This window comes from Lichenostomus cassidix, chromosome 2, assembly GCF_008360975.1.
Source record: "Lichenostomus cassidix isolate B80296 chromosome 2, HeHo_3.0, whole genome shotgun sequence".
Taxonomy (NCBI): domain Eukaryota; kingdom Metazoa; phylum Chordata; class Aves; order Passeriformes; family Meliphagidae; genus Lichenostomus; species Lichenostomus cassidix.
In genome coordinates this window covers 128,133,160-128,146,219 of record NC_139482.1, presented here as the reverse complement: position 1 = coordinate 128,146,219, position 13,060 = coordinate 128,133,160, and the positions used below count along the sequence as shown (strand labels likewise).

Below are 13,060 nucleotides of genomic sequence, written 5' to 3'. Positions count from 1 at the left end.
TTTTAATATCACTGCTGTGATATACTTCAAATGCTCCTTTAAGCTGCTGCATTGAGAAATAAGACCCAGAGCACTTCAATATTTCTATTTTAATACAGGTTAGCAAATACAGCAGACATCAGAACTGTCTGAATTGTGTCTTTTACCAATTTATTCATGACACATTTCAACTGTCTGAACCCTTGTCATAGCTCAGGCAATTTTAATTTCCAAAATTTTGTATGGTACAATGGCTTTAAAATGCAGTAGACCAGCTTAAATGCTTGCCATCTACCAAAGTGGAGGGCCTATGTTATTTTTGGGGCAAATCTTGCATGACCTTCTTTCCCCATTGCATTTTTCTGTCAGTTGGATTTTCACAACAGTTCCTTACATATTCTTTACAAGTATCAAGCATAGTCAGTGGCTTTCCTCAGCTGTAAGGAGTGTCTCTTACACATTGATTCTATATAGATTATTTTCATCTGAACACCATTTGGCATGAAGTTATATAAACATAGTACAAATGCAGAAAAGCCCCAAATATTAAAAAGACGAAGTGTCTGTCAAAAATCTACATATTTTTTATGGTTATGTGTCTTTCTGACATTGAGCTAGACAGCTTCTCAGGCTCTTTTGTGTCAGTGTTTGCTAAGCAGTGAATAGCACCTCAGTGTTCATTTCTAGATCAGCCTCAGAAGGCAGACACAGGACTGCCTTCCATTGCCACATTACAGTGCTGCCAAGCCACCTGCTAGAAGATTTTTCCTCTGTCTTCTGTACTATCGACTGTAAGTTCAGGCTCTGTTTTTTCCTTTATTAATATTTTAGCCTTTTACAAGCCAGACTGTTTTGATTAAAAGACACTGTCTCCCCAGCTTAGGATTTTTTACTTCTTTTCCATATAAAGGGGGACTATGTAAATGCCTTGATCATCTTTTCTGTAGGGCTGCTCTTATGACTGAGCTTTTTAGAAGAATGAATAAAAAACCCACAGATTCCTCTGATCAGCTGTGTTAGGAGCTTTACAGATTCCTACTCATGCAAGCAAGAAGGAATACTGAACACTGTTCCAAGTGTTCAGGCTTCAGAGGTTATGCCAAGGAAACCGTATGTTGCTCACTTAACTGTTGACACCAGAAGGGCTTTGGAACAGGGAAAATAAAGGGAGTCTTTGGTGTAATAGCAACACGTCACAGTGCACAGCAGTGACATCCTACACACCATCTGCATAGGTCAACAAAAATATGACACTGAAGTTTGAGATGCACTTCCACATACCTTAAGAACCAAAGAGCAAGAACAGGCCCTTAGAACAGGGCTAATCACAGGTACATTCGGTACAACACAAAAAAACCCCCACAGTAATTATGCGAAAGTGGCAGATGCAAAAACTTCAGGACTACAGTACCTTTGAAGACCATAAAAAGAATGGTTAAGATTTGCCTCCAGAAAATACCAAAGTGGAGCTACCTCTATGCGGACAAGGCAACTAAGCTTCTGGTGTGTTCAATGGAGTTGAATGTAGGCATGGAGGGAGCTGAACAGTCTCTACTGAGACTACACAGCATGCACTGAATACAGCTCCACCACCTCTAACAGCTTCAACACTCAGCATGCAGCACATGCACAGAAGTATCCAAGTTAGGTGCATTTAGAAAAAGCTGGTAAGGGATCTGCCCCCAACAGACAGTGCTCATATATACACAGGAAAATACCAGGTTTTGCAGGGCTGTTTGAGCTACTTCCAGAGTAGCAGGGTGGTAATGTAGCATGCTGTACAAATGAGTATGCTTTGCTTCTTAGCTAGAGTAATAAATCCCTATCAAACACTGCTGGGCTATAGCTAGGTCTTCTGTATAGCAGTCAAGTTTTGTTAAGATTCATCTTTTCCCCCTCTAGAAGAGGTTGCTACTAGGGAAGCAACATTCAAACTTCCTGCAGCTGCTTAAACTTGGGAACACTAAAATTACTATCAGCCATTTTAATCAACTTGTACAAAATCCACAAAATCCTGGAAAATTGTATTCTTGTTATTAGTCCAGCTGTTACACTATCACAGTGGGCAAGGAGGACTAGGCATGAGCAACAGGAAAGACTACAGAATTAATGGCTATAGGCTTGTAGCAATTTCAACAGACTCTTTTCATTAATATACAGAGCTGTTGAATGAAACCATGCTTAATGCGTGGCTGTGTGTCAGCTCATGGGTGTTTTCCTGTTAACATCAATGATATTCCTATTTATTAGGCATTTTTCCTGTCTTTCAGCATCATCTGATATGACACAATGTCCAATAAGATAGCCCTAACTGGATTATTTTTGCAATTAAAATGTGAGGCAATACATTAAAGGCTACCCTAGGTATACACATTGGATATTAAAAGTGACCAGTTTGTTCATGATGTTATACAAATAGTTTGGTATGCACAAATTTTATTAAATAGCACTTTTTATCTAGGAAATCTAATAGAAAGTCTATAAAGCAAGCATAATTTTTCTGTTCAGAGAAAGATTCACCATGAGAGTGAATAGCCTGCTGCATAAAACATCCCCTGAAATCCATAAGACTGATTACCTACTTATCCAGACTAGGAACCATAAGAATGGATATATTCTTTGCAGCTCTTTTCATCTTTTTTTTTTTTCCTTTAACACAGAGATGAAAGAATACAGGGAGAACAACCCTAAAATAATCTTGTACTGAGTGGTCCTGATTTTTTTGAGGTAGAGAACTTTTAGTCTACTCCTTTTATTTGTTAAGTTCTAAAAACAAAACAAAAAATTTCTTCTTAATCACCACAAACAAAATAAAGTACCTACTTATCATGGTATATACTGAATGATGCCTGTAGTTTCTTATGCTGTTTAATGTAATCCTGATAAGTTTCATGATTGATTAGGTGGTCATTTGCAAGAAATGCAGTTTCAGAAGACTTGCACACAGATCAACACATGAGAGAAGTTGTTTGGTTGGTTTTTTTTTTACCCTCAGGCCTTGCAGAACAGATAAGAACAGACCATACATGCATCTCAGATTGCTTTTGTTTTCACTGCACAAGGTTCCTGCCAACTTATACATAATTTGTGATGTGGTTATGAAAGTCAGATTATCCTTTCCCTCTACACAGAAATTTATTATTAAAACACATGAGCAGCAAACAGAAGGCTTTACTAGCATTATAACAATAAGCTTATCTATTGCATTGCAAATATACCTGGACTTGCCACTATGTCAGTGGCGTGAGCAATTAATACTAAAACCTGTCAAGGAAGCTTTTGAATACAGTTCTACATAAGCTTCAGTAAGAAATAATACTCTTTGTAAAACTGGCATGGATTGTGCTTCAGCATTGAGATGGATGAGATGCCAAACAGGACAAAAATTCAAATTGGTTTGACCATTTAAAGGATTAATTACAAGATTTGTGCTGTTACTATTCCTCCCTCTGCTAAGAACCTACTTCACCTGGTTAAAGCAACTCAGCAACTAGTTTCAAGTTCTGTTTTTTTTACAAGACAGCAGCTTAAAAGACAAAAATTAGTCATTAATAATGTTTATTATCTAACCGTTTGCAGTAAGATAAAAGTAAAAAGAACCTATGTGTTTCCTCCAGATATTCCAACTCCAGATTTTGTTTCTATTTACACAATACTAAGCAACAATCAGGAGGTGCACAAGTTTCTCACACAGGATCAAGCATACTAAAAGATGCAAACTCCCAAGATGCCTTGTGCTAGCACTGTTCTTGGACTGCTGTGCAGCAGCACTCATGACAATGTTCAGCAGTCTATGTCAGAATGGTCACTGGTGCAAATCAGACAGCACATCTGTTTTTTGTTATGAAATCAGGTGGACTGTGTCCATCAGGAAACTTAGGTCACCCACCAATGCTTAGAGGGATAATTCAGGTTTCTAGTTCTATGCCAGGTAATCTCAATACAAATACAACTCCCCAGTGAGGAAGAGCAGAACAGCCTAGCCATTCTGCAGAACACTTATCAGAAATACTTACCAAATGTCCTCTCACTCTAGAATTGTTCTAAGTACAGGGACCCATGCTCAAGAATCAAACTACAAACAGCACCTCATGTTGAGACTATGTTCCTTGCTGTATGTCATTTTTTACAACTGCGCTAAATGCAAAACTCTCCCCTGCAATCAGGAAATGAGTGGAAAGGGAAACACCTAAGTTCATACTCCAAGTCATGCACATAGAGGGCAAATGCACATTGGAGCACAAGTCTTAGGAGCAGCAGCTGAGGGAGCTTGTATTTAGTCCAAAGAGGAGGCTCAGGGGAGACCTTACAACTCTCTACAGCAACGGGAAAAGAGGTTACAGACAGGTGAGGGTCAGACTTTTCTCCCATGTAAAAAGTGACAGGACAAGTGGAAACTGCCTTAAGTTGCACCAAGAGAAGCTTAGATAAACCCCCATGTAGACATGGTACTTTGGGATATGGTTGAGTGGTGGACCTGGCCATGATAGGTTAACAGTTGGACTCAAATGATCGCAGATGTCTTTTCCAACCTTAGTAATTCTACAGTAAACTGAGAATACAGAAGTTACCACAAGAGTTGTAAAATACTGCCAAAGGCAAATACAATACACATTCAACTGAACACAGGGGAACAGAGTTAACAGAGCCTTAGAGAAGATGTACAGATAGCACATCTCCCACTCCTCTCTTAACCTAGTATAACTTAAACTGACACATTCATCTAGAACAGTTTTAAAGATCAGGGTGAATCTTGTGTTGACTGTCAAGATTCAGCCATCCTCCACGGTGGAACCACATCCTGGCAGCTGTTAAATCCTCATTTGAAAAATAAATCACAGCATCACCCTTACAGATACAATAACTGTACTTTCCACAATGCAACAATTCTGGCAGACAACGCAAACATGCCTGTGGCAGAAGAGCTGCTTCTGTTTAGCTCACCACCAGCTCATTCTTATGCCAATTTAATCTGCACATATTTTACACTGTTTATGCAATGCTGTATAGTTCTACACAGGGTACAGTACATAGCTTTAAGATCTAAAATTACGCTGTTTCCTTAGCAGCACTGCCCCAAAAGTACCTCATGAGGTTCTGGGAACTGAGAAACAGTGACATTGATGGAAGGATCTGAACTTTGCTGCCTGGGGGAGGCAGCACCAGCATGCCTGATGCAGGGTGGCACTGAGCCTCACAGTAGCATTGAAGAGCTCTCAAGTTCAATTCTCAGTTTGTTTCCATTTATACTTCACTTTCTTTGGCCATCTGATGTATTCATAACAGGGACCACACAAAAGAACAAAGTCCTAGCAGAACAGATATCATATTCTACATCAATGCAATACACATGGATTTCTGCATAATTGATCATTTTATTGGTATCTGTTAAAAGATGTTTGTTCAGATCACCTGTTCAGCAGGCAGTTTTGCTGCTTCTGTTCACTGCATACATACTGAGCAAGTCTCCAAGCAATACATAAATACTGTCTGATCCCATACTTAAGTATCTTCACTACAAAAAGCAGCTTTTCCTCAATAAAAGTTGTACCCATGGGACCAATGTGCATTTCTTCTAGCTATGACTTGTACCAAATCCATACCAACAATCATAGGTTAAATACATCAATACATGTTAATAGAGCTTTAACAGTAAAAAAGTAAGAAAGTTAAATACTGCAACAGCTGAGATACATACTGCATTTGAATGAACATAGTCTTATGACCTAGTTAATGACACAGTCACCAAAACACAACATACAGAAGCAATGTCAACAGCCAGTACTTGTCTAAGCATTTTAGAGTTCCCCTTTTCCCTTCAAATAAAGAAGGGTTGTGTACATCTTGAATGTGAACTTAGGTATCATTAACCTTACAGCAATATTGATGCTCATAGTTAAGGTCAGGTAAAGAAGGAGACATATTAAAGCTGCAGGCCACTGAGTACACATAGCATTTGTGAGTTTGAGGAGCCAATGTTTACTATAGGAGAGTTTCATTGTTCAAACAAAGTGCACCCTATTTAACAGTAGCATTAATTGGCAAGACATATTTAGTAGAAAACGCCACTTTAGAAACCTAGCATGTTTCAGTTAATTGAGTAGAGTGTTCATTCAGCTAGCTATGATGAGGGCTAGGGAGGGATTTTAACTGAAACACCTTGGTAAAGTGAAATAAGCTGACCTATCATTGTTCTCTAGAATCCAGGAATAAAGTTACACATGGTCTTTCAGATCAAAGCCCAGTATTTCTGCGGGCATTTCACTTTTTAACCTAAGGGCAGGTTAAAATAAATCTGTATACAATGCAACATACCTAAAATAGATGCAATGATGACCAATTAACTGTCAGTCTCTACTTTTTACCATTACAAGCCCCACAATTTTGGCACACAAGTATAGCCAATCTTTTAAGCTCAAATTCAACCTTTACAAGCTAGAGAGACCCATTTCAGAGATTCCTCTGTGATAGCATTCTGGACTGTAAAAACATGCATACACCAGTTGCCCAGAAACACACAACTAAAAGAAGTTGCTAGAAATAGCCACTGAACATACACATGCATGCCAGTGAGTTCCCCAATTGAAATGCTATTTACAAGCCGTACTTCAATTTTTGTAATTTGTAGTTTTTAACCCAACTTACACATATAAGTTCAAGTGAAGGACATACAATATGACCTTTTGAAATATTCAAAGTGAAAAGGAGTGCAAGTTACAAAGCTACAAAGAGGTTAGCAATGATTTCCTGATCTTTCCAGGTGAAAAATTATTTACTAGATAAGCAACACCAGAGACAGGTGGAGTCCATGAAGGACATAACCTTTAGGAAAGCAAACACAGCCTTAACTAACAATACTGTCTTTTCAAAAGGTCTGAGTTTCTTTATAATGAAAACTAAAGTCCTCCACAAAGTTATCTGGTATCTCACTGCACGTTGTAATGCGTTATTGCCCTACAAGTTGTGCGGAAACCCACAGCCAAGTATTAATGCACAAGAAATTTAGAAGTTACCATCCATAAGATATGATTAAGCTGTAACAGAATCTCAGGTATTGATTATGGCTTAGACCTGCATTGAAAGTCAACACTTAGACAAATATCCTTACGTGAATGACATTGTCCATATGAAAGTGAGACAACTTTGTTACATTGAAGACTGACTTGGTGAAAGTGACCTTCTGCTTAGAAGAAACAATAGACCAATATATTCACAGATAACCATTGCAAGAATTAGCCCTGTAAAAAATTCAACAATACTTTTTACGCATATTTTAAGGTAAAGTATATATTCAAATATTTTATAAGCAAGCTGTTTCTTGAACAGCCACACCTTTGATAATTAATGCTTTATCCTACCTCTTCCCTCATCCAAATTCACCAAATTCAAGACATTGTTTTAGCAGCAGTCATGAAATCAATAGTGCAAAGTTGTTACAAAAACCTCTTTTCCCAACATCCTCTTCAAGTTTTGCATTAGGTCAATAGCACTTCCCATGTATTTAGAGCTCTGGGGAAAGGAAGGAACAATAGATACGCTGAATCTAGCAAACAAACTAGGGCCAAATTAGGGTTTGCCAAGGGCTTTTTTGTATTTTAATTTTGAGTGGATGTTTTTTATTTGCTGCTCATACTGGCCATTGTTACAACTTCAGTAACGAGTTCACCACATCAGATTCACAACTCCTCATTTTGATATGCACCTATAACATGTGAATTGAACTGCACCACAATAATTGTAATGTCATCCCTATACATTCGAGCCAGCTCTTCTGGAAGACTGAGCATCTTGGACAGTCGCTCATGATCCACGGTTCCAAACTCATTGTTACCCACTGCATGACGAATCAGGTGAGTTGCTGCATTCTGATCTTCAAACACCGAAGAGATTCTCGCTCTCCTTTCTGTTAACAGACCGTGCATCTGTCCCAAAGTTACCTTATAGCCACCAACAGCTATTGGCTGTTGGTGGTGAACGCCAGTGAGGTACTCCCCTACAATTCTAGCCACATCTTGCCTGTGCATTGTCTCCCACAGCCCATCTGTGGCCAAAACCAGGAACTTATCCTGCGGCCGTAATTTGTGATGTATGACTTCTGGTTCAGCTGTGAGGTATGGGGGAGTGTAATAGTTTGGAGGAATAAACTTTGTATATTCATTGTCATTCAGCTGATCAGGGCCTGATTCTATTACTCTCTTCTGCAGTTCAATACTCCATTTAAACTTCACATCACCAAAAGCTCTGAAGGGCATCAGGAGACCCAAGAGACGATCCTGTTTCACAAGACTTTTTTCTTCAGACTTTGGATGCTCCATTTTCACACGTTCCACTTCATTTTCATTTTGTGCATTGTGGTCATAGGACAAATTAACGGCAGACCAAGATCCATCTTCTTCCTGAACACCAAGCATTGCTCTACTGTCACCTGTGTTTGCAATGTGCAAGTCAACACCATCCACATGGGCCACACAGGCAGTTGCACCAGAAAATGCTACTCGCAGTACTAGGTAGTTGAGAAAAGAATTTGGATCTCCTACTTGAGCTTCCAAAGAGATATCATTATCAAGCCTCTTAAAAGCATTAATTAAAGCTTCTCTCACATCAGTAGTCTCTCCACTGTTGAGATCAATCAGCTCCTGCCAGTAAGTTCTTAGACTGTTGAAGTAAAGCTTGGAAGCCTCTTTGCTAAAATAATCATTGGGATGCTTGTGCCACTGTAAAATGGGCAACAGAGCTCTGCCACTCTCCACAGCATTTTCTATTTCAAGTAAAGTCTCATGAGGTAACAAAGAGACAGCAATGTAGTAAAACAGTCTTTCACTGACAGCTTGAGCACAAGCACAGCCTGCGTGGCCATCAAACACACCCAGAAGCATCCCTCTCGTCTGTAAACAAGTGGCAGCACTCCTCCGGTCCTCTATTGGAGCATTAGCAGGCAACTGGTTGCTATCGAAGCCAAGAACAGAACTTACATTTTTGCCATCAAATTCTGGGACTTTGAAACTGTATTCATTTGCCTTGAGAATGCTGTTGACCTGTGGAGGGGTGAGGTAAAACCTCTGTGGCATAGCAGCATGATCCCTTGTGTGAATAAAGTGATTAAAGTGCTCCTTTGGCCTATAAAGGGCCGCAAATTTCTTCTGTGGTGCATATCTGAAGTGACTGTGAGCAAAATGAGATGACAAACAACACAGATGTTTATGGTGGCAGTAACACGCAGTACTGCCTATTCTGCTAATCTCACAGTTACGAATCAATGGGAACAGATGAGCTGGTGCTGGCATGGCATCAGACAACAATGGTAGCCTGGAGCTTCGGACTGGAATTGCTGAAAGACAAGAGAACAACTCTGCTTAGCAGAACAGCTAACAGATTTTTTTTCCCCAGAATTGTGTTAAGGTGTTTACAGCTCCTAACCAAGTTGCTTATTATACAGAGTTCATAGCTTCAAAGGACTTGACAAAGAAAGGCATCAAGAGGTGCTTGTTTATAGACATTACGCTGGGCTGTAACAAAAAAAGCTGTACCACACTTCAGCAGCACAAATATTTTAGGTCTTATACCCAATTCAGTCTGAAGGCAGGAAGTGAAAGCATCACCCAGATAGTCAAAGAAGGTTCAAACAACTTAGCACAATGGTTAGCATGGAACACTCCATAGAATTGCCACAGGACTTTTACAGATATTTGCTTTCCTGATGACTTCACAGCTGACAAGAGGCAGATGTGGCACACAAGGAAGAAAACTGTCTTTCTATAAGGCTGAAGAAGAGAAAGCATCCAAAAGGAAGATTCAAGAAACAATTTTGAGATGACATACAATGAAGATGGTTTAAACAACAGAAACAAGTAGTAGGTGTTAGAGATCAGATATTCTTTACGCAATCAGAAGTCTGTAGCAGGTTTTGTCTCTTCTCCCTCCTTTCACATGTAAAACTTCAAACTTGTGTGACATACACAAAATAGCAGTCTATGCAGCAATTTTCTAGCTTAAGATATTTTCTAGCTTAAGGTAGAAAGGAAATACATCTTTCCAACAGCTATTTCATCCCAGTAAATTTTAAGATTATAACACACTTTAAAAAGCTACTCAGTTGAAAGACTATTGCAAATTGTGTTTGCTTCCATGACTTCCAAGAACAGAAACTTGCACAATACTCAAGCTAGTTCAGTGTTAAGATAAACCACTAGTATCCAAAAAATACTCTATTACTACTTGCCATATCTAAAAGCTTTTCTTATTTTTCACTCCCCTGGAGAAAGACTATTCTAGCATACTCTGTTTTGTCCCCATTTACATACCAAATCACAGTGTAAGTGTGAGTGCCTCTCAAAAGCCTTATTCACTATGCCTCATTATCAGGAAGTCTTTTACAATGTAATACTTGAGAAACAACTCCAGAGTGGAAATGGAGATGAACTGTGTCTTGTGTGAACTACACACATTTACGGCAAATTCAATTTTCTCTTTTATGATCAAGTTTCACCATAAAAGCTTTTTCTCAGAAGGGACCATTAGAAAGCTTACTGCAGTTGTAAGTACTAATCTATCAGCACCACTTGATCTCAAATTGTTTTACTGAAGAAATGGATATTGCAGTGTTATGAGAGGTGCTTCAATCACTAAATGGTTTTTTTAGCCAAGCAGGCATACCAGTATTTCAGATGAATTCCAAATAAAATACGCAGCAAGCCCCAATACTCAGTCTAAAGGATCATGCAATATAGAAAGAATTGCACTCTGCAATCACCCCATTCCATAAGCTTTCCACAGCTTCAGCCATAGGATTCTGGTAACCTCAGCCAGCTGAGAAGTGTCTGGAAACATATGAAGCTTCACCCTATTCTCCCTGTTTCAAGAAATGGAAGCAGGTCACATTATTCCCTCCTAGCTTGTTTGTTCTTAAGTAAACCAGAGTAGAGCCCATTTCTCTGCTACATGACACACAAGTGCTGAAAGCAGAGTAGAATTCATGTCGCTATTACTCTGCTGATTTCCTAGTATTAATGAATGACTGTAGTACATTGACAAAAAACTCCCAGTGTCCCACTGACAGCTGTGAAGACTGAGCTGGTCAGTTTTCTGTTGTGCAGGTAGCAGGAAGAGCTCAGACTGTACTCCAGATGCCCAGCAGCAGTGTATTGGCTCAAAATTCCAGATGCATACTGAATTTGTTAGCCATTTGCTTCTCAGAAAGGTGTCTCCAGTCCAGGCTTCGCATATACACAGCATGACAGCAGTAGACTACAACTCCAAATATAGATTTTAAATTCTATTCACTGCCTTCTAATTATATGGGAGCTATCTTGGTAACAGTTATGTATATTTCTTCACGTGACATTTAAAAGCAACAATTTTGCTTACAGAACAGTAACCTTAAGGTTCTATGCATGTGCCTGGCCTATACTAGCACCTCAGCTTCAGCACTGGTCTCCCATTAGACTCCAACTGAATCAAGCTCTCCTGACTGCTCAGCATTTGTGTTCAGTGCTGACCCACAGTGGTGCCTCAACTGTTCTGACAGTTTTTTTGGTCCATGATGAAGCAAAAATACAAACGTATTGCTGCTGTAACAGTTCTTCACCACCACTAGAATATACTTTGCTGATTTTTAATAATTAGTTTATCAAATATTATATGAAATCCAAGAGGAAGTAGTAAAAAGTTGGTCTCACATTTTCCACAGCTCATATCATGTACAGTAGATCTGTCAGCTTAAGAGATCAGTCTGTTTCACATACCAGATTCAATAATTCCAAGTTGATTAAGTAATGCATAATTCCAAGTGTCCCAACTTGAACTGAAATTAAAGTGTCTCCCATTTGTCCCCACAACACAGATGTCCCAAATATAACCAGACACTCCAGCTAGTCTTTAAATAACTGAAGACCCAAGATCACTATGGCTGATCAAAAGATGACAGAGAAGAAGGAGAAATTTTAGAGTTCAATCGAGATTTGTCAAGATACTAGAATCAATCCAGTGAAAATACCTCTCCAAGCCCAGAGCATGGTACAAGTGCTATTTTTCAAGCTGCAAATATAACATGACCAATAACGAGTCAGATGGTGAACTTATAGGTTTTGTAGTACTACACTAAAGAAAAAAAAGTTCCACCACTCTTTTAATAAAGGCTCGTTATAGCCATATTATTGAGGCTAACTGACACTGTGCAGACAGGTTCCTCCAAAACACTGCGCTAAAGACACCCATGGCTTCAGGTAAAAACACTCACTCGGGTGCTTTTCCTACACCTGACAGACCTGAGGCAGCTGGAGAGGACGGGGCGGTGGGGAGGAGGAATAAGAAGCACCGTTAATCCTTCCCTCCGGCCTCAGCCCTCAGACACAGCCCAGCCTAGCAGCCCCTTCCCCGGGTCCCATCAACCCCCGAGCCCATCGCTCCACGAAGGGAGATACATACCGATCCGCCTGGGCCCAGGACATACACACATTCTCCTGTCACAACATGAAGCCGCCAACATCCACAAAGCAGAAGCCCGGGGGGCGGGGGGAGAAGCAAGGCAGAGAGTTTGTTAGAGAAGACGTAGAGCTCCGGCACGGAGGTGGGATGGCAGACAGGAGGAGACACGCACACACAGCCCTTCTGCGGGCGCACGGCGCCGCTGCCGCTCGCCCGGCAACGGGACCGAGCCAGCTCTGCAGGGACCGCCCGCACCCGCCGCCCGCCCGGGCACCGAGCCCCGCCGGCCCCGCTCTCCCTTCCGGCAGGGCGAGAGGCAGGGCCCGCTCGCACCGAGCGCCGCCGCAGCGGACACGGCCGCCCGCTCAGGCGCTGCGCGGCCCCGACATGGCCGCCCCTCCCCAGCCGCCCTCCCGCACGACCACCTCCTCCACCCTCCGCCGGTCCCGGGCACAGACCTGGCCCCTTCCCGAGCGGCTCAGGGAGACGGGTGAAGGGACCGTGCGGCACAGGAAGGGACGCGGGTAGAAGGACCGCGCCGCCCAGAACGCACCCACCACTCCCAGACCCCCCGACAGCCACCGCCTCACGCCCGCGGCCGCCGCGCCTTATAAAGAGCCCTGCGGCGCGCGGCGCGCCGCCCATTGGCTGCCGGGGA

General features: G+C 41.2%; 1 protein-coding gene across 3 annotated transcripts; it reads right to left on the bottom strand.

The window, feature by feature from the left end:
• Positions 1 to 5,334: 5,334 nt before the first annotated feature.
• PDP1 (pyruvate dehydrogenase phosphatase catalytic subunit 1) lies at positions 5,335 to 13,020 on the bottom strand. 3 transcript variants are annotated; one of them, XM_085053217.1, is made up of 3 exons: positions 12,861 to 12,993; positions 12,403 to 12,437; positions 5,335 to 9,307 (listed from the first exon to the last, which is right to left on the bottom strand). In XM_085053217.1, the coding sequence occupies exons 2-3, from the start codon at positions 12,431 to 12,433 to the stop codon at positions 7,656 to 7,658; spliced, it is 1,683 nt and encodes a 560-aa protein (XP_084909343.1). In that variant the 5' UTR covers positions 12,434 to 12,437; positions 12,861 to 12,993; the 3' UTR covers positions 5,335 to 7,655. The 3 variants fall into 3 exon arrangements, with proteins under 3 accessions (XP_084909343.1, XP_084909341.1, XP_084909342.1); XM_085053215.1 differs by lacking the exon at positions 12,403 to 12,437 and having other exon boundaries at positions 12,861 to 13,020; XM_085053216.1 differs by lacking the exon at positions 12,861 to 12,993 and having other exon boundaries at positions 12,403 to 12,814.
• Positions 13,021 to 13,060: the final 40 nt, after the last annotated feature.

Excerpts from the sequence above, each read along its gene's own strand:
- PDP1 (XM_085053216.1), bottom strand. The coding sequence starts at position 12,463 with ATGTTGGCGGCTTCATGTTGTGACAGGAGAATGTGTGTATGTCCTGGG. Across the intron at positions 9,308-12,402 it reads TCCTGGGCCCAGGCGGATCG|CAATTCCAGTCCGAAGCTCC; the intron begins GTATGTATCTCC and ends CTTGTCTTTCAG.